General features: G+C 48.1%; 1 protein-coding gene across 1 annotated transcript in view; it reads left to right on the plus strand.

Moving 5' to 3' along the window:
• The first annotated feature begins 14,342 nt into the window (after positions 1-14,342).
• The window catches only part of SSBP3 (single stranded DNA binding protein 3), a 46,276-nt gene continuing 39,145 nt past the window's right edge, over positions 14,343-21,473 (plus strand). Inside the window, 2 exon segments of the mRNA XM_044300957.1 lie at positions 14,343-14,713; positions 20,774-20,846. Coding sequence (XP_044156892.1) covers positions 14,658-14,713; positions 20,774-20,846 — 129 coding nt within the window. The 5' untranslated portion in view covers positions 14,343-14,657.

The following is a 21,473-nucleotide window of genomic DNA, read 5'->3' on the forward strand; positions in this document are numbered from 1 at the left end:
CACGCCACAGGTCATTGACTGCTAGAAACGTTCTTAAAGGAAAATCAGAAGATGCCATTGAAAGAGCACCCGTCAGCAGAATCAACCCTATTACACCAGCCCCGAAAAAACTGCCATTAGGGTTGTGTGAGGTTATAATTAAACTATACACACCTATAGAATAAAACCACCCCACTTATTAATCAATAACGTAAATATATTAAAATCACACAGCGGCATACATCTGTAGTAAAAAACGTCATGTGTCACATGGGCTTAATACATCATTATAAGGCCTCTTTCACACTACCGTATAGCTATTTCAGTGTTTTGCGGTCTGTTTTTCATGGATCCGTTGTTCAGTTTTTTTTGTTTCCGTTGTGTTTCTGTTTCGTTTTTCCGTATGCCATGTACAGTATACAGTAATTACATAGAAAAAATTGGGCTGGGCATAACATTTTCAATAGATGGTTCCGCAAAAACGGAACGGATACGGAAGACATACGGATGCATTTCCGTATGTATTCAGTTTTTTTTTTTGCGGACCCATTGACTTCAATGGAGCCACGTAATAGGACATGTTCTATCTTTCAACGGAACGGAAAAACTGAAATATGGAAACGGAATGCATACGGAGTACATTCATTTTTTTTTGCGGAACCATTTAAACGAATGGTTCCGTATACGGAACGCAAAAAACGGCCCGTAAAACGAAAAAAAAAAAACAGTACTGTGAAAGAGGCCTAAGGCTCCCAAAACTATCATCTAATCACATAAGTGCATATAAGGCTACATTCACAACACCGTGTGCCCCCCTATAGTCGTATTGCGGTCCGTATACATGTGCATTCCACATCACAGATCGCGGACCCATTCACTTGAATGGGTCCGCAATCACGGAGATGCGGAACGGAGGCACGGATCGGAACCCCACGGAAGCACTCTGGCCGTGCCTCCGCACCGCAAAAAAAGTAGCGCATGCATTCAAGTGAATGGGTCCGCGATCCGCATGCGGCTGCACCACGGTCTGTGCATAGCGGACCGCAATTTTTTGACCCGCAGCGCGGACACGGAGCCCTAACGTTCGTGTGCACGTAGCCTAAACAAAATAAAGTGCATAGTGCAAGCCAGAAAGCTAATATAAATAACAAATATCCCAAGATAATAGGAAATAAAAGGCAGCCATTCAAATAAACCACGTAACATAGCCCATAATGATTGTAAAATACAGACCAGTGTGCCTCCAACCCCGACGTACGTTTCGCTACCAAGCTTCCTCGGGCATATAGATATAAGATCACAATAAAGCTCTAGGTAAAGTAAGCAATAGAAATGGAAAATTAGTAAAAACTTAAGTAGCTCTATAAAAAAATGCGTAAAGATCACCCATCTGCAGGGCCAACCCTATAGAGTTGATCCTGCTGATAAAACAGATACCCGTCTTGCCAAATTTGTCCGTGTCGTTCCCTAGAAAAAAAGTCTCTATTGTTTATTGAGATGAGGGCTTCAGTGCACTGATGGGCGGACCTAGCGTTCCAGTGCTGGCCACGCCCCTCAGGGCACTAAAGTCTTTTTTAGGGCTCATGCACACGAACGTATTTTTTGTCCACGTCTGCTCCTTTTTTTTGCGGCCCGTATGCGGAAGTATTCATTTCAATGGGGCAGCGAAAAAACTTTAATGACTCCGTGTGCATTCCGTATCCGTATGTCCGCAAGTCTGTTCCCCCAAAAATACGGATGACCACGACCGTATGGCTTTTTTCAGTATTTTGCGGTCCGCAAAAAATACGAATGACTACTGTGTGCATTCCGTTTTTTTGCGGAACGGAACAGCTGTCACCTGATAGAACAGTCCTATCCTTGTCAGTTATGCAGACAATAATAGGACATGTTCTGTACGGATAAACGGAAACGGAAGGCATACGGAGTACCTTCTGTTTTTTTTTTTTTCGCGGATCCATTGAAATAAATGTTTCCATATACGGAACACAAAAAAAAATGAACGTTATTTTTGTCTGTTTTGTGGACAAAAAAATGAATGTTATTTTTGTCTGTTTTGCGGACAAGGACAGGCATTATTACAATGGATCCGCAAAAAATACGGATTTCATCTGTTCTTTTTGCGGATCCGTGTTTTGCGGACCGCAAAATACATACGGTCATGTGCATGAGTCCTTATTCTCAGAAACGCACTCGATTTTCACACGTCAGAATTGATTTTAATTCACACGACTGTATGTATTTTGGGATCCACAAAATGCGGATCCGCAAAAAAATACGGATGACGTCCGTGTGACATCCGTTTTTTTGTGTGGATCCATTGTAACAATGCCTATCCTTGTCTGCAAAACGAACAAGAATAGGACATGCTCTATATTTTTTGCGGGGCTATGGAACAGACATACGGATGCGGACAGTATTTTTTGCGGACCCATTGAAATAAATAGGTCCTCATCTAATCCGCCAAAAAAATATGGAACGGACACAAAATACGTTCGTGTGAAGGTAGCCTAACTAGGAAAAAGCTTATTGGCATACAATGCACCAAAATAATTAAAATTCACGCACCAATTAATAATTTTGGCGCATCCTACGGAATATCTTTGGTGGCTCCATTGAAATAAATAGGCCCACACCCGTTCCGTAAAATCGCGGAACAGATGCAAACCCATTCATTCGGTTGTCTGAATGAGGCTACTTTCACACTCGCGTTTGGTGCGGATCCGCCATGGATCTGCACAGATGGATCCGTTCAGATAATACAACCGCATGCATCCGTTCAGAGCGGATCCGTTTGTATTATCTGTAACATAGCCAAGACGGATCCGTTTTCTATTTTTAATATCACGCTGCAGATAAAAGAAGTGACGGACAATCTCGATGCGGAATCCGTGTTCAGTGTTCCCATTGAAATTGTTTGGAAGGCTAAAAACCGCCCCCTAAACCGTGTGAAAAAAACGCATCGGAACTTGTAGTTCTACAGCTGGAATGCTGGGACTTGTGGTTCTACAGCTGGGACTTGTAGTTCTACTATTGGAATGGTGGGACTAATTGTTCTACTACTGGAATGCTGGGTCTTGTAGTCTACAGCTGGAATGCTAGGACTTTTAGTTCTACAGATGGAATGCTGGTACTAGTAGTTCTACAGCTGAGAATTGTACTTCTGTAGCAGGAATGCTGGGGTTTGTAGTTCTACGGCTGGAATGCTGGGACTTGTAGTTCTACAGTCAGAATGGTGGCACTAGTTGTTCTACTACTGGAATGCTGGGCTTTGTAAGTCTACAGCTGGAATGTTAAGACTTGTAGTTCTGTACCAGGAATGCTGAGATTTGCAGTTCTACAGCTGGAATCTTGAGGCTTGTAGTTCTACTGCTAAAATGCTAGGACTTGTGGTTCTACAGATGGAATGCTGGGACTTGTGGTTCTACAGCTAGAATGTTGGGACCTGTGGTTCTACAGCTGGAGTGCTGGGATCTGTGGTTCTACAGCTAGAATGCTAGGACTTGTGCTTCTACAGCTGGAATGCTGGGACTTGTGCTTCTACAGATGGAATGCTGGTACTAGTAGTTCTACAGCTGAGAATTGTACTTCTGTAGCAGGAATGCTGGGGTTTGTAGTTCTACAGCTGGAATGCTGGGACTTGTGCTTCTACAGATGGAATGCTGGTACTAGTAGTTCTACAGCTGAGAATTGTACTTCTGTAGCAGGAATGCTGGGGTTTGTAGTTCTACAGCTGGAATGCTGGGACTTGTAGTTCTACAGTCAGAATTGTGCCACTAGTTGTTCTACTACTGGAATGCCGGGTCTTGTAGGTCTACAGCTGGAATGTTAAGACTTGTAGTTCTGTACCAGGAATGCTGAGCTTTGTAGTTCTACTGTTAGAATTGCTGGGACTTCTTGTATTTGTAAAGCAGGTATGCTGGGACTTGTAGTTGTATAGCAGGGATGCTGGGATTTGTAGTTCTACAAGTGGAATGCTGAGTCTTGTGGTTCTACAGTTCAAATGCTGCCACTAGTAGTTCTACAGCTGGAATGCTGGGACCTGTAGTTCTACAGCTGAAGGCCGGTATTAGTAGTTCTACAGATGGAATGCTGGAGTTTGTAATTTTACAGTTGGAATGCTGGGACTTGCAGTTCTATAGCTTGAATTTGTAGTTCGATAGCAAGAATGCTGGGGTTTGTAGTTTTACAGTTGGAATGCTGGTATTATTAGTAGTTCTACAGCTGGGACTAGAAGTTCTACAGCAGGAATGCTGAGATTTGCAGTTCTACAGCTGGAATCTTGAGGCTTGTAGTTCTACTGCTAGAATGCTGGGACTTGTGCTTCTACAGCTGGAATGCTGGGACTTGTGGTTCTACAGCCGGAGTGCTGGGACCTGTGGTTCTACAGCTGGAGTGCTGGGACCTGTGGTTCTACAGATGGAGTGCTGGGACCTGTGGTTCTACAGATGGAGTGCTGGGACCTGTGGTTCTACAGCTGGAGTGCTGGGACCTGTGGTTCTACAGCTGGAGTGCTGGGACCTGTGGTTCTACAGCTGGAGTGCTGGGACCTGTGGTTCTACAGCTGGAGTGCTAGGACCTGTGGTTCTACAGCTGGAATGCTGGTACTTTTGGTTCTACAGCTGGAGTGCTGGGACCTGTGGTTCTACAGCTGGAATGCTGGGACTTTTGGTTTTACAGCTGGAGTGCTGGGACTTGTGGTTCTACAGCTGGAGTGCTGGGACTTGTGGTTCTACAGCTGGAATGCTGGGACTTGTGGTTCTACAGCTGGAATGCTGGGACTTGTGGTTCTACAGCTGGAATGCTGGGACTTGTGGTTCTACAGCTGGAGTGCTGGGGTTTGTAGTTGTACGCCTAGCACGATGGTCTCTTCCAGGAGCCCTCAGTCTCCTTGCAGCAGGCAGTCTCTCCTTCCCTCCCCCTCCATCCTCCCCGGACGGGCGCTCGCGCAGTGTGGGGGGCAGTGTCTCTTCTTGGAACAGCGGCGCTCATAATCGGGCCGGCCGAGCAGTTTCCAGTCTCCCCTCGGAAAACAGCCAATCAGAGCATTCTGAACCTCAGACAATTTTAAAGAGACAGGAAGCCCCAACTCGCTTGACTTAAAGGGGCAGTAGCACTAGCACCAGCTAGAGAAAGAGGAGAGGTGGGGGGAGAACGATGCCTCCAAGGAGGGAAATGTTATACGATTTAAGGGGGGAGGGAGGGTAAGTGAGCAGAGGCCTAATAACCCCAGTGGAAGAGATCTGTGCTATAGTCAATAATGAGGAGCAACTAATATAGCTGCTTCTGTGTGAATCCCAGATTAGAGGCTGAGTGATCTGTGAGCAGAGACAAGGCACTGCTCTGATCAGGCATTAGTCAGAGGTGCCTTGCATCAAGGGGGTTAACGCTTTGTCAGCCTGTGCAGTGCCCTATGACAACACTTCCTGTCTTATTTGATCATTCTTATTGCACAGCAAATCCATCCATGTAACCTGCAGTAGCCAGGTATCCACCCAGACACCATGCATTATTGGGCTGCGTTCACACGTTGCATCAGAAACTGCGCCGCCATGCAGATTGCAGGTAAAAGAAGCTTGATTGCGCTCTGGCGCTGTTTCTGACCCAATGTGCGATCCCTGCCTCTTTATACCCAGTGGGGTCCTGGAGGCGCTCCACAGGCTGCTGCATGGTGCCCACTGGTATCATAGCCTCCCATAGGAAAGGAGCGGCGCGGTCCATGCATGTGGCGATGTGATGGCGTCACATACCGATACGTGTTCTTCAGTGCATTACATTTTTTTTTTTTTATAAATAGGCGACATTTCTGAATATAACTTGTTCATCCTAAATTGGCAATGCAGAGTGTTTGTACCTGTTGTGTAGGCTACACAAAGCCCTGTGTATACACAACACAAGACCCGTGGGTGCAGCGGGTACAAAGGGCCTCAGACTAACCAGTCCTGTGGAAAATCTGGACGCGCAGTTGAAGGTTACACACAGCGCCCGCCAGAAGAAATTATACTGAGGGTCCGCCCTCTGTGCGTACAGGACCTTAGAGGGGTATTCCCATCTTGGACATTGGAGACAGAGCTAGACTGATAGGTGCGGGTCCCACCTCTGAAACTTGCACCTATACTTAGAATGGCGCCCGCAAAGTGCTGGAGGGTGCACCGCGCATGTGCGGCCACCCTCCATTCATTTCTATGGGACTGGCTCAGCTATTTCCTTTAGGCCTCATGCACACGACCGTTGTTGTGTTCCGTTCCGCAAAATGGGGTTCCGTTGTTCCGTGATCCGTTTTTGTTTCCGTGTGTCTTCCTTTATTTTTGGAGGACCACCAGACATAAAGAAAAGTAAAAAATGTCAGGTTTGCCATGCAAATGATAGGAAAAAAACGTACGCGGATGACAATTTTGTGTGCCTCCACGTTTTTTTGCGGTCCCATTGACTTGAATGGGGCCGCAAACCGTGTTCCGCAAAAATAATAGGACAGGTTATATTTTTTTGACGGACTGGAATCACGGACACGGGTGACAAACAGTGCATTAGCCGAGTTTTCAACGGACCCATTGAAAGTCAATGGGTCTGCAGAAAATCACGAAAAACTGAACAACGGACACGCAATAAAACAACGGTCGTGTGCATGAGGCCTTAAACGGGTTTTTGGGCTTTTAATACTGATGATCTATCCTCAGGATAGGTCATCAATAGGGATGAGCGAATCAACTTCGGATGAAACATCCGAAGTCGATTCGCATAAAACTTTGTTCTAATACTGTACGGAGCAGGTTCGGACTCAGGTTCGGTAATTAATTTATAAAGTTATGCACTTGGCTATTTTTGAAAGTCCCATTGAAATAAATGGGAAGCGCACTGTGCAAGCGCGGCCACTGCTCCATTCTCTTCTATGGGGCTTAAAGGGGTTTTCCAGGCTTTTAATATTGATGACATATGCTAAGGATAGGTCATCAATATCAGATTGGCGGGGCACCCACACCCGGCACCTCCGCCGATCAGCTGTAAGAAGAGAAGACACGCGGCGTGTGCCCATGCCCTCTCCCTTCCCGAACCACTTGGAACCGAACCCGAGTTCGGGAAATGTTTTTTTTACACTAGAAATTAAGTTATGAAGTTATTAGCAATAACTTCGGCTCATCGGAGCCAATACATTCTAATACTGTACGGAGCTCCTGCTCCGTACAGTATTAGAACAAATTCTTATGCGAATCGACTTCGGATGTCAAATCGACTTCCCATTCATTTCAATGGGTTTTCCAAAAATAGCTGAGTGCACTCCCATACAAATGAATGGAGGGTGGCTGCGCAGTAGGAGGTGGGACCTGCACCTATCGATATGTCCCCAATGTAAAAGATGGGAATACCCCTTTAAGGGCCCTGTTTTGTAAGGGGTCTATTAGTGTCGGAGCTTGAGCCCACCGGAGGATCCTTTGGTGGGCCAGTCCGACCCTGTGCACGTGGATGGGGGTCATCTACAAAGGCCAGCTTTTTACGGTCTTTTGTGTTTTCCTTTTGCACAGCCATAAAAATGTGAGTAAATGACCCCCATGGTGTGTGTTATGCACGGATATTTCTGCGGAAAACCCACAGTGTACTACAGTACCAACTAAGTACATGAAATCACATCTACAGGGTGCGGAAATTTTCAGAACGGAAATTTACTTGTTTTGCGGATTTTTAAATCCACACCGTATCAATTGCTGGTGCTCATTATCAGTGCAGATTTCACCCTCTGTCGTCACACATCCGTGGTCCGTGGAAAACCACTGATCCATAAATACACACATTAAAGGGGTTTTCCGAGATTTTGATACTGATGAACTATCCTCAGGGTAGGTCAGGGGTCAGCAACCTCCAGCACTCCAGGTGTTGTGAAACTACATCTCCCATCATGCACACTTGCTTGGCTGTTCTCTAAACTCCCACACAAGTGGAAGGAGCATGCTGAGAGTTGTAGTTTCACAACTGCAGGAGTGCTGAAGGTTGCTTTTCCCTGGGGTAGGTCATCAGTATCTGATCATATGCAATCTGCTTTGCCAGTTTTGTGGCATAAAAATGTTGCAGGCGTGAAACATTTTTGCATCTTTTTTTTTTTTACTTTAGGTGAACTTTTTCGAAGTTTAATGAGTTTTGCTACTTTCAAAAATGGAGTGAAACATAGATCAGGATTAGAGATTAGAACAGTGTTAAGACTCATTTATAATGTGCGAATCGCGATAAAAAAAAATAGCAACCCTCTGGTGTACTTTTACTGACAGTGGCTAAACATATCACACTTGCGCCAAAATTATGCCAGAAAAGCGCCCGGAACGCCAGATCCCATTATAGTCAAAGGTGATCCGGTGGTACACTGTCGTATCCGGCAGTGCAGTGAGCTGATCTGGCTACTGGAATCCAAATGCTACTGTGAACTCAGCCTAAGGCCTCATGCACACGGCCGTTGTTTTGGTGCGCATCCGAGCCGCAGTTTTGGCGGCTCGGATGCGGACCCATTCACTTCAATGGGGCCGCAAAAGATGCGGACAGCACACTGCTTGCAGCGTTTTGGTGTCCGCCTGACGATGCGGAGGCAAACGGATCCGACCTGACACACAATGTATGTCAATGGGGATGGATCCGTTTTCACTGGCGCAATAGAAAACGGATCCGTCCTCCATTGACTTTCAATGATGTTCCGTCTTGGCTATGTTAAAGATAATACAATCGGATCCGTTCTGAACGGATGCAGAGGGTTGTATTATCTGAACGGAAGCTATTGTGCAGATTCATGACGGATCCGCACCAAACGCGAGTGTGAAAGTAGCCTAGGCTACACTGCATGTGCCCCTACGCTGAGGAGGATTTGCTACAATGAATTTGTTGCAGAATTTTCTGCAGATTTTCGTCGGATTTCATCCTCTGCAATCTGGACAAGAGGCCAATTTTCAGTGTATATTTTTACATTTTCTTTTAATTTTTATAGCGGTGTGTGGATGATACTTCTCAAAATCGTATCCACTCTGGACTAGGCGCACACAAATCCGCAGCAGCTAATCCACAGTTAAACCGCTACATGTCAACATACCTTACAGCCATGGCAGCCGCAGGAAAAAATTGGTGGGTGTGGCTGTGCGTCCAGTTTGGCCTTACCCCAAAGATGTGCCAAATTTTTCACAGTGGCTCCGTCTGTCTGAAAACGAGCGCATGGCTAGACACATTTGCATAACTTTACACCAACTATTTGTGTCAAAATGATGGTTCATATGGTCTCATCTTAAGCCACACTCCTTTCTGCTAAGTCCCGCCCCCTTGGCAAACTAGAAAACCAAAACTGACTTGCTAGGTGCAGTGGATTATCCTTTTTTCTGCCAAATAAAATGCCCCCGTTTTTTCCCCCCACATTTTACAGCAAACTGTAGGCCGAATCAAATTAGTAAATTTGTCCCAATGGGTTCGTTTACAAGGACCGGCTTCTTACGTTGGTCTTTGTCCCATAAACCCCCCGCCACCCGGGTTGCCGGAAGAAGGATTCAGCTAATTTATGATGAGGCATGCCCCCTGTCACAAATTAGGCGCACCTCCAGCAGTCTATTAGTCTTTGGGGCACATTTACAAACTGGTGTATAGTAGAACTGGCTTAGGGCTCGTGCACACAACCGAATGTATTTTGCGGTCCACAAAAAACGGATCCGCATAAAATACGGATGACGTCTGTGTGCATTCCGTATTTTGCGGAACGGAACAGATGACCTTTCATGGAACAGTACTATCCTTGTCCGTAATGCGGACAATAATAGGACATGTTCTATTTTTTGGGGGAAAGTAAATACGGACATACGGAAACGGAATGCACACAGAGTAACTTCAGTTTTTTTTCCGGGCCCATTGAAGTGAATGGTTCCGCATACGGTCCGCAAAAAAAACGGACCGGACATGGAAACAAAACTTTGTGTGCATGAGCCCTTAGTTGCCCCTAGAAACCAATCAGATTCCACCTTTCATTTTTCACAGCTACTTTGGAAAATGAAAGGTGGAATCTGATTGGTTGCTATGGGCAACTAAGCCAGTTCTACTTTACATCAGTTTGATAAATCTCCGCCACTGTCTTTTTACGCCGTTCTTAGTTTCCTCCTTGCGCTACTGTAAGACTCGTCTAATTTATGACGAGGTGATGAGCGTCTCTTCATAAATTAGGCGCATCTGTGACAGTCCTTGCGCTTGGTGTAATAACTACCTAACCCCTGGCTGGCTTCGTTTTTCCACTAACATTTACGCATGTTTCCAGTAAATTTGCCAGCGCTGAAGTCTCGTCCACAGCACGACCCTCTTCTGGCCAACTGGCAGACATGGCATAAAACCGGCCATGTGACTAAATATTGTCGCACGGCCGGTTAGAAAAGGGGACTTGTTGTGACTATTTTAGATCCAAAATTGTCGTAAGTCCCTGACTGGAGTAGTTTTCACTACACTTTACTCCTGTTTTGAGGTGTAAATAATAGTAAATTTGCCAGAGCCAAAGTCCCGGCCCTGACCCCACCACTCCCAAGTGACGAGGATCGTGTGACGACATATTGTTATATATATTTTGTTTTTATCGTTTAAAAAGTTGCAAAAAGGCGTAAAAATTTTCGTTAGTGACCCCCAATGCGTTCCTGCCTGCAGTGCTGGTGCTTCACAGTATAGTCCACAAGTCATGGTAAATTGTCAATTTGCGGCATTACTACATCTTGCTCTTGTCAATTTCTTTTTTCACTGGTTGCAAAGCAAATTTAGTTCCCTTAGGAAAACATTAAACCAGCGGCACAGGTCACAGAAGTGGCACCGTTCACCGAGACTCAGGGGTGACGCCATACTGCAGTGGAGGCCGAGGCTCAGATGTGTATTAGATGCTCGGCTGATGTTCGTTCAGCCGATGTTGAGGAAAAAAGGAAATTCAACATGCCTGATTCTTGGTTCTCAATGGAGATAAGCCTACTTCTGGTGGTAGCTAAGGCTACTTTCATATATACGTTTTCCGTTCAGGTAATGATATCCGTCATAGGGTCTCAAAACTGGAGGAAAACACTTCAATGTTGTCCCTATTCATTGTCAATGGGGACAAAACTGAACAAACTGGAACAGAATCCATTTTATTCAGCTGTACTGCGTTCCCAGGCTGAAAGCAGCGTTTTTGTGTGCGGCACGGAATACTGATCAAGTTGGATCCGTCATGAAACATAATGTAAGTCAATGGTGCCGGATCCGTTTTTTTGTATTACTGACCGGATGCGTTTTTGCTGATCCCCTGCTGGATCCAGCAAAAACGCAGATGTGAAAGTAGCCTAATTCCCCTCTCTCCGATGGGAACATATGCTCGCCCGGTCAAACCAAGCATGTGAATGGTGAGGTCGGTAGGAATATCTGTCACCTGAATACACAATAGCTATTGAGGGTTTATGGCCACCTGTATAGTTTGGCCTGACGGTGCGGCTGGCTGCATGTAGCCAAGTCACGCGCCTACCGGTAAAAGCCAATGACTGCACAATTTTGTGGTAAAATGGCGCAGCCATAGCCTGCCATGGAAGGCCATGACTTGGCATCCAAACCATAGGACACTCAAATAGGACCGTACAGTCATAAGTTTTACGTGGATTTGCAAGAAAGTTTTTGCCGTGCAGGTGAAACCCATGATTTTAATGTGCTTCACCTGTACAAACCATGCAGCCAAAAAAAAAACCACAAAACCGTGGCAACTCGTGGTTTTGCCAGAATTAGTGTTGAGCCAACTTGTGTTTTAAGTTTGGCGTCTAAAGTTCTGGTTCGGGTTATCGAAGAATCGCGTTATAGATTCTAAATTCCGTTAGACGCCGAACGTAAAACACAAGTTTGCTCAACGCTAGCCAGAATATTTTGATGCAGTATTAACCATGCGGTCAAAAATGCACCCTAACAATCGGAGACCAGTTAGCACTTTATTTGATTAGTAAACCGTCTGCACTGGGGGTGATGGCCGCTACGTGGGACCCCATCCAAAAGATGGCCATACATGAAAGACTTTAGGCCTCATTTATGAGAACTGTCTACAAGCAGTACTGTCTTTGTTGCCCCTAGCAACCAATCAGAGCTCAGCTTTTATTGCTTAAGCCACACCAGTAAAATGAAAGCTGCGATGTAATTGGTTGTATATCTCTCCTGTATAGGGCTAGATCAATTGGAGGCCCATCGTTTTCTATGGCAACTTTTTTACACCCCTGGGTGTGGATAATTTACGCTGGGTTTGAAGTGTATGACCCACTTTTCCCCATCTGTCTGGCGTGTTGGTTTTTACCATGCACGATGAGCCTGGAGATTAGCAGAGCCAGGGGGTATCTGGCAGCTGCTTATCTTCTATGGCAATAAACACACCTGCTTGACCACTGGGAATGGTAGAGCACCTGAGCAAATGCCCCTTGTGCCCTCCCTATAATCAGGTCCTGATGTTCTATTAAAGGGGTTGTCTCACTTCAGCAAATGGCATTTATCATGTAGAGAAAGTTAAAGGGGTATTACCATCACAGACAAGGGGGCATATTGCTAGGATAGGTGCAGGTCCCACCTCTGGGACCCGCATCTACGCCGAGAACGGAGTGGGCAGAGCAGTGGCTGGAGGACCTTGGGTTTCCCAGGGTCCCGCCACAGCCAAGCGCTTTCCCAATGCAAGTGAATGGGAGAACACCGCGCTTGTGCGGCCACCGATCCCATTAATTTCTATAGGGCTGACGGAAATAGAGACTATTTTCGGCGGCCCCATCAAAATTAATGGGGGGTGGCTGCGCATGCGCCCTCCACCACCTTTCTCGGTGTAGGTGGGACCCGCACCTATCCTAAAAATATACCCCCATTGTCTGTGATGGGAAAACCCCTTTAATACAAGGAACTTACTAATGCATTGTGATTGTCCATATTGCCTCCTTTGCTGGCTGGATTCATTAGACCGGTGCTTTTTCTACAGTGTGCAAGCACGACCACCGCTGTTAGATTGCATAGTGGCCGTAACCATAGAAACGAGTAGGTAAAATGTGACGGAAAAATGAATCCAGCCAGCAAAGGAGGCAATACGGACAATCACAATACATTAGTAAGTGCCTAGTATTAACTTTCTTTACACGATACATGCCATTTGCTGAAGTGAGACGACCCTTTAAAGCCTTTCTCAGGGGCATTACTATAAGAGGGTACAGAGGTAGAAGATGCTCCCTGGCCTTGAGGGTCTCGAAGGTCCCTCTGCCACGTAATAAGCCACCAATTATGGCACATGGAAGGTGGGGATGGGGATTCTGATACAGGTTTTGCTTAGCAACCAATGACGCCATGCGCTCCTGCTGTCAGCAGGAATCCAGGCCGGGATACCACGGACCGTTCACGCCTTACACCTCTGTCCTCCATATTATTATAGCACCCATGGCTAGAGGTCTACATACAAAATGTACATCGTGTAGAGCCCCATGGGGCCCCTGCAAGCAAGAAGATTGACTGGTCGGACTGGCACACCAGAGGATCCTCCAGTGGGCCCAAAATCTGACGATAATGGATCCCTAATAAAACAGGGCCTGTATACATAGAGTATGGGCCCTCAGAATAATTTCCTCTGGTGGGCCCAAGGGACTTCAGTCCGACGCTGCCTGGAGATAAGGTATAAGGGAAGGATTTGCACCTGTTCTGTTTTTTACCTGTGCCTGGTTTTGGCTCACAATAAGTGATGGAAATCACTGATCAAACACTGACCATGTGAAAGAGTCCTAACAAGGCAGTTGGACCTGGAGCTGATGGACCATACCACATAGAATGGGGTCCGTCGCTTTGTCAATCATTTGTAGGAAAAAAAAATTGCATGCACCAAATGTGATGTGGACAGTGCAGCGGAGGCTCCTGAAGGGCCCTCCAATGCTGATGTGATCAGGAACGGGGCCACAAATGGCTTTAGGGTTTGTAAGAAGGCTGCAGGAGCCACAGGGTAGCGGTGGGCCACGCATTATACGGTATAGTCGCATTGCATGTGGTTAAAATGTTGCACCAATCTAATCACTTGGCAATGGTGAAGTTGGGTTATAATAAATATGGTGCCATGGCCATATTCTACTGTAGCTTGGCATGTAAATGGCATGGCACACTGGCTTCTTACCGCCCCCCACTGGCACCCCGTGCACCTGCCCCATCCCTGCATTGGGCACAGCAGTGCCTACATGATGTTATTGTCTCAGCCATGGTGGCAGGTATGTGTATACAGAGCCCGGGGCCGGCTGCACGGCTGATGGATGGCACACAAAGCCTAGTACACACAATGGGGGATACATGCACAGTGCACACAGGGGACGGCTCCCCCTCCCATTGGCCGGCCGGGTGGGTGAGGGGCAGCGGAAGGTCCGGGCTCCTCCTCCTCCAGGACACGTTCTCATCACATACACACAGTGCATGCAGCAGACTGGGGGAGACCTGGGCCAGGCCCGGGACACACAGAGCGCGGACAGCGGGAGATGGGGTCAGGCGTGAAGACGACGACTAGAGCCCGGGACTAAGCTGCGCACCTTCCCTGCAGCTGCTGCTTTACCGCCCGGACTCGCACTTGGTAGCAGACCGTGTAAGGCACCGGCCGCAGCCGCACGGACACAGCGCTCCTCCCCGCGCCGGGAGTCTTCGCCGGGTGTCGGTAGGCCGCCTCGGCTCCTGGCCGCTCGCTCGTCATGTTCGCCAAGGGGAAAGGCTCAGCGGTGCCGTCAGACGGGCAGGCCCGGGAGAAGTAAGTGGGGAGTAGGGGGGAGGCTCATGGTCGGGGTCCTCCGCGGCTGCCTGTGTCTTTGTGTCCGGCCTCAGCCATTATGTGCCCGGGACCGCCACAGTAATGCCCGCGCCCCAGACCCACATGTACCGCCTAGTACTGTCTGCTGCCCTGGACCCACATGTACCCCCTAGTACTGTCTGCTGCCCTGGACTTACACGTACCCCCCTAGTACTGTCTGCTGCCCTGGACCCACATGTACCCCCTAGTACTGTCTACTGCCCTGGACTTACATGTACCCCCCTAGTACTGTCTACTGCCCTGGACTTACATGTACCCCCCTCCCTAGTACTGTCTACTGCCCTGGACCCACATGTACCCCCCTAGTACTGTCTGCTGCCCTGGACCCACATGTACCCCCTAGTACTGTCTACTGCCCTGGACTTACATGTACCCCCCCTAGTACTGTCTACTGCCCTGGACTTACATGTACCCCCCCTAGTACTGTCTACTGCCCTGGACTTACATGTACCCCCCCTAGTACTGTCTACTGCCCTGGACTTACATGTACCCCCCCCTAGTACTGTCTACTGCCCTGGACTTACATGTACCCCCCGAGTACTGTCTACTGCCCTGGACTTACATGTACCCCCCGAGTACTGTCTACTGCCCTGGACTTACATGTACCCCCCGAGTACTGTCTACTGCCCTGGACTTACATGTACCCCCCGAGTACTGTCTACTGCCCTGGACTTACACGTACCCCCCTAGTACTGTCTACTGCTCTGGACTTACATGTACCCCCCTAGTACTGTCTACTGCCCTGGACTTACACGTACCCCCCGAGTACTGTCTACTGCCCCTGGACTTGCATGTACCCCCCCCCCCCCCCTAGTAATATCTGCTGCCCCTGGACTTGCATGTACCCCCCCCTAGTAATGTCTGCTGCCCTCAGACTTACATGTACCCCCCCCTAGTACTGTCTGCTGCCCCCCCGACCCACATGTACCCACCCTAGTACTGTCTGCTGCCCCCTGACCCACATGTACCCCCCCAGTACTGTCTGCTGCCCCCTGACCCACATGTACCCCCCCCAGTACTGTCTGCTGCCCCCTGACCCACATGTACCCCCCCCAGTACTGTCTGCTGCCCCCTGACCCACATGTACCCCCCCAGTACTGTCTGCTGCCCCCTGACCCACATGTACCCCCCTAGTACTGTCTGCTGCCCCCTGACCCACATGTACCCCCCCCAGTACTGTCTGCTGCCCCCTGACCCACATGTACCCCCCCCAGTACTGTCTGCTGCCCCCTGACCCACATGTACCCCCCCCCTAGTACTGTCTGCTGCCCCCTGACCCACATGTACCCCTCCCCAGTACTGTCTGCTGACCCACATGTACCCCCCCGTACTGTCTGCTGCCCCACATGTACCCCCCCTAGTACTGTCTGCTGCCCCCTGACCCACATGTACCCCCTAGTACTGTCTGCTGCCCCGACCCACATGTATTCTCCCCCCCTCAATACTGTGCTGACCCACATGTACCCCCCCAGTACTGTCTGCTGCCCCTGACCCACATGTACCCCCCTAGTATTGTCTGCTGCCCCCGAAACCCATGTATTTCCCCCCAATAATGTGCTGACCCACATATACCCCCTAGTATTGTCTGCTGCCCCGACCCACTTGTACCCCCATAGTACTGTCTGCTGCCCCCCGACGCACTTGTACCCCCATAGTACTGTCTGCTGCCCCCCGACGCACTTGTACCCCCATAGCACTGTCTGCTGCCCCCCTCATGACGCACTTGTACCCCCATAGCACTGTCTGCTGCCCCCCACATGACGCCATTTTACCCCCATAGCACTGTCTGCTGCCCCCCCCACATGACACACTTTTACCCCCATAGCACTGTCTGCTGCCCCCCCCCAAAGACGCACTTGTACCCCCATAGCACTGTCTGCTGCCCCCCCCCCAAAGACGCACTTGTACTCCCCCAGCACTATCTGCTTTCCCCCCCTCCACACGACGCACTTGTACCCCCATAGCACTGTCTGCTGCCCCCTAACCTTTGGTTTTTATTTAATACTATGTCCCCTGTAGTGATTCCTCCTGCTCCCCTAGACATTGATGTTTGAGGTCTTTCAAAAAATTAGTGTCCCCCCCCCCCCCCCCCCCCGTTAATGTCTGTAGCAGGTTATGCGATGTATGTTGCCCCCTTCTGTCGGCTGCTCACCAGATGTTATGTACCCCTCAAAATTTCCATCCTCCCCTCAAGACTTTCTGTGCCCCAACAGTATATTTGTCTCTGATGTATGTGCCCCTCTGATAATGATGTACCCCATACCTGTGCCTTCCTGTTGCTTCTGTACCCGTAGAGTAATCTCTTATGTTCCCCTAAGTTTTGGGTCCCCCCCCAGTCATGTGACCTGCGTCCCTTTAACTATATCTGTTGCCGTACCCATTTTATGGACCTCCTGATGATGCCTGTGTCCCAGAACCATGCTGTACCCCCACTCTTCTATCTACTGATGCCCCCTCTGGTGATACCTGCTGCCCCCCCCCCAGCCTCTGAACACTTACTGTCAGGTAGCCCAGAAAGGGGGGGGGGGGGGGGTGGTACTTTATCATCGTGTTATCCAACAAGTTGGGATTGTCCGGAGTGGAGAGACCCTTTACATATATCCATTTGTGACCTGGGAGCTCCGATGCTTTGGCTTGGGGTTGGTCTTATGAGCTGCATGAGGAGATCCTGTAGTCGTTGTTTTGTCAGACTGAGCGGATATGTGATCCGGTGTGGTACCCCTGGGGGACACTTTGGGCTTTTTTTCCATGGGCCGTAACGTGCACCGGTCGAAGAAATGACAAGTCAACCAGCGCTTGTTTACATATGTCAGTGCAAACTGTATGGGGGTCGTGCAATCATTTGCCCCCTGTTCAGTTGTTCCTATTGTCGTCGACATGTCCTCTTTACAAGGGGAGACACGGTGCTAATTTTATTTTATTTTAGCGGCTATATAAAAGATTCGATCAGCCGCTAATGTCACCTGATCAGTGGCAGGTTTTTGACGGGCCGATCGGATGAACGTTCCTTCCCATAAAGTTGTGATTTTCTTAAAATTGATCGAATATTATCAGGATTGCTCCCCTTTAGCTGAGGAGCCTTCTGGTTACACCCCGAAGACCTGTCGACAGACTATAGTCATTTATTAAACAGCCTGTGGTCTGCTGACAGCTCCATTGATTCCCTTCCGCCTGTGTTCCTCTAGGTCTAGGGGGTATGTAGTTCAGCTCTGGGAACCCGGGGTCTCCGGCACCCCTGCGTGTCGTTATTGTAAGAGTTTTCTGAAATTTTCATAAGGATGGTCTCTCCTCCAGGATAGGTTAGATTGGTGGGGGTCCAACACCTGGGCCCCCTGCCGATCAGCTGTGTGATACAGCGCTGTGTAGTGGCTGTGCTTGGTATTGCAGCTCAGTCCCTTTCACTTGAGTAGGACTGAGCTGTGCCTTGGTCATGTGACCAAATGAACGTTACGTCACTGGCCTAGGAAGAGGCCTCTTCCAACAGCCGATGGGTGGGGGGTGTGGGACCTCCACTCATCCGATATTGACGGAGGACAGGCATCAATCTAAAAATCTTGGAAAACCCCTTTAAGCTTTTCTTACATGGTATTTTGGGGACTGTGCTCTGTTATTGCCTTTAATCTTCAGTTAGGCTACTTTCACAATTGCATTTTGTTTCCGGTTTTGAGGAGCTGCAGGGGATCTCAAAACCTGACCAAAATGGTTCCGTTGTGTTTGATGCGAACGGTTGTGTTAATACGAAACTGAACAAGCCGGATCAGTCATTAAAAACATTGTAAGTCAGCGGTTGACGGATTAAAAAAATAAATAAAATAATGATCAGAAAAAATAGATCCGGCATTGTTGACTTGGGCTACTTTCACACTTGCGGCAGAGTGATCCGGCAAGGATCAGGCAAACGGGCAGCATTTGTATACGGATGCGGATCAGTCTCACAAATGCATACGGACAAACGGGTCCGTTTCTATTTTTTTTTTTCACGTTTTTACCGGTCTGCGCAGACCGGTAGGACGGATACAGCATTCCAGTATTTTTATTACCAGATCCGGCACTAATACATTTCCGGAATTTCGGACGGAGAGAATACCGCAGCATGCTGCGGTATTTCCTCCGTCCAAGACGCTGTTCAGTGACTGAACTGAAGACATCCTGAGCGGATTGCTCTCCATTCAGAATGCATGGGGATAAAACTGATCAGTTATTTTCAGGTATTGAGCCCCTAGGACAGAACTCGGTGTCGGAAAAGAAAAACGCCAGTGTGAAAGTACCCTTACATTGTTTTTAGATCCGAATTGATCGGTTTTGATGACACAAAACTGCAATTTAATTTATTGTCCGGTCACTAAACGGTTTTCATACTGATGCATACGTCATTCACAATACGATGGCCCTAAACGGAACCGTTATGGCCCGGTCTTGAGTTCCTCTTCCGTAAACCCAAAACACTGATGTGAAAGTTTCCTTATTCATACATATATCGGCCTTTTCCATGCTCGGCTCCATCTTGGTAAAGTTTCCTCCCTGCTCTGTCTTCCTGTCTTCTATGGTTCAGGTTTCTTCTTTTCCTGTTTCCCTGGGATTTCATGCATCAGGACCCCCACCCCCTTTTTCCTTTGTACGCTCTTTCCAGCAGTGATCTCTTGTCTGCCGTCTGATCATCTGTACGTCCCAAGCGACGCACGGCATGAAGTGCAAGCACGTGTACATACATTGCTGCTTAACAGTGGTACAGATCGTGAATTCGCTTGCGGCAGGATTTCTGCAAGTCCCGTTCAGACGAGTGATGCATTAGTGAACATTTCTGCATTTGTCTCACCCTCTTCCATAGGAACCTATTTAGATGAAGGGAACTGTGTGTGTTTTTTTTTTTTTTTTTGCAAAAAATATCTGCAACAGATCTTCCATGTTTACAGCCTGCATTTTCTGGCTATGCCCGTCCCATGCACATGCATTCTTAGCTTTCTTCCCTCGACACATTCACGCTCGGCCAAACTTAGAGGGAACCTGCAGGGAAATGCGTTCAACTGACAGTTGTCTAGGACCTAGTTCACACATTAGTGTTTGGTCAGTGATTGTGAGCCTCCACAGACATAAGGGCTGTATTACACCGACAGATTACCTGACAGATTTCTTGACCAATCATTGGTCAGATGGCGATTTACATCTTTTTGTTATACACACTAACTTTTGGTCTGATTGGACAGATATTGATCAGATATCGGGGATGGAAACTGACCAAATCACCGAAGTGTGAACTAGACCTAATTTATATGGCCATAAAGACGACAAAACATTACCCCCCGTCCCAGAAGTCCCACAACACATTGGAGAAACTCCAGAAGTCTTAGGTGAAAAGTCAGAGCAAGAAGAGCAGAAACAAAAACCAATTTTGAGTAGTTGTCTTTCAGATACATATTCTGCAATGGTATAGTATAGACATCAAATCACCCGGTTATATGGCCATCTTTTAGTTTTCCCTGCTTTTCTGTCGTACCTGGTTTATTCCCAGAATGCAAATCGCCACAGCAAGCTCTGAGCCAGCATTGAATGCTGGGGGATTGCAGCTCTGAAGCTTACAAATAAATCTCTGAAAAAGGTGACCTTTTGTGGCATCCATCAGACGCGCCGTAAATGTCTGATGAGTGCGGGTCTCGGCCTCTGGCATCCGCTCCTATCTCAAGAACGGGATAGCGACGTGGATGAAGAGCGTTCTGCGCACGCAGAACGTCCTCTCCACGCGCTGCTATGGGACTTAAGAAATTAGCTGAGCCAGCTCTGAACCGTTTTCAGAAGTCCCGTAGCATTGAAAGAAGAAAGCCGGGCATGTCCCAGGTGGGGGATATCTCTTTAAAGGTCTATGGTACCCTGTGCTCCTTTTTATGACGCGAGTCCTCCACAGACTGTCATTGTGGTTCTTGTACACCGCCCCCTCCACTGTAGGCGTGCTGCTTCCTAGGATAAGAAGCATCCATCCTTATTGTTTTCATCTCTCTTTTCTAGGCTTGCTCTTTACGTGTATGAATATCTACTTCATGTTGGTGCCCAGAAATCTGCACAGACGTTCCTGTCAGAGGTAAGATCTAGATGTCTTTATTGTTATCATTCAGGCCGGGGCTCCACGGGGACATTATGTACGGCAATTACTGCAGTCACGGTAGATCGCAGGGCAATAGCAGACATGATTGCCGTGAATGCTCACCTATGGAGGTGCGTGAAGTTGCATGTGTACATGTCGTTTCGTGCACCACGTAGGTTATCCCTAACAGTAGTAATGCAATTTCCATGTGGTTGGACAGTGTGTGCAATCGCTGTGGTGCCTTCTGCTAAACCCCCCCATAGGGTAACATTGGCAGTATTGGCTTATCGTCTTGCACTAGGATCTATTGCGATCAGAGCTCTGACTTAAGACAGGCCCAGGTCTGAGATATCTGCAGAATGCAGGCCTCTATTTACAGCAGACGTTAATCTGCCTGTGCCTCTCAAGCTTCCATAGGCGACAGGAAAGTCAGGACACTTTGGTAGATCTCGCACCTCCTGCTTGGAAAGGAAACGACTGATACATATGGATGTCCCAGGATTTGGGATTGCCACTTAAAGCAGGTTTGTCCAGGATTAGAAAAACATGGCTGCTTTCTTCCAAAACGACCACCAACGCTGTCCCTGGGTTGTGACTGGTAATGGCAGCTTGGTTCCATTGGAG

The sequence above is a fragment of the Bufo gargarizans genome, chromosome 7 (assembly GCF_014858855.1).
Source record: "Bufo gargarizans isolate SCDJY-AF-19 chromosome 7, ASM1485885v1, whole genome shotgun sequence".
NCBI lineage: Eukaryota > Metazoa > Chordata > Amphibia > Anura > Bufonidae > Bufo > Bufo gargarizans.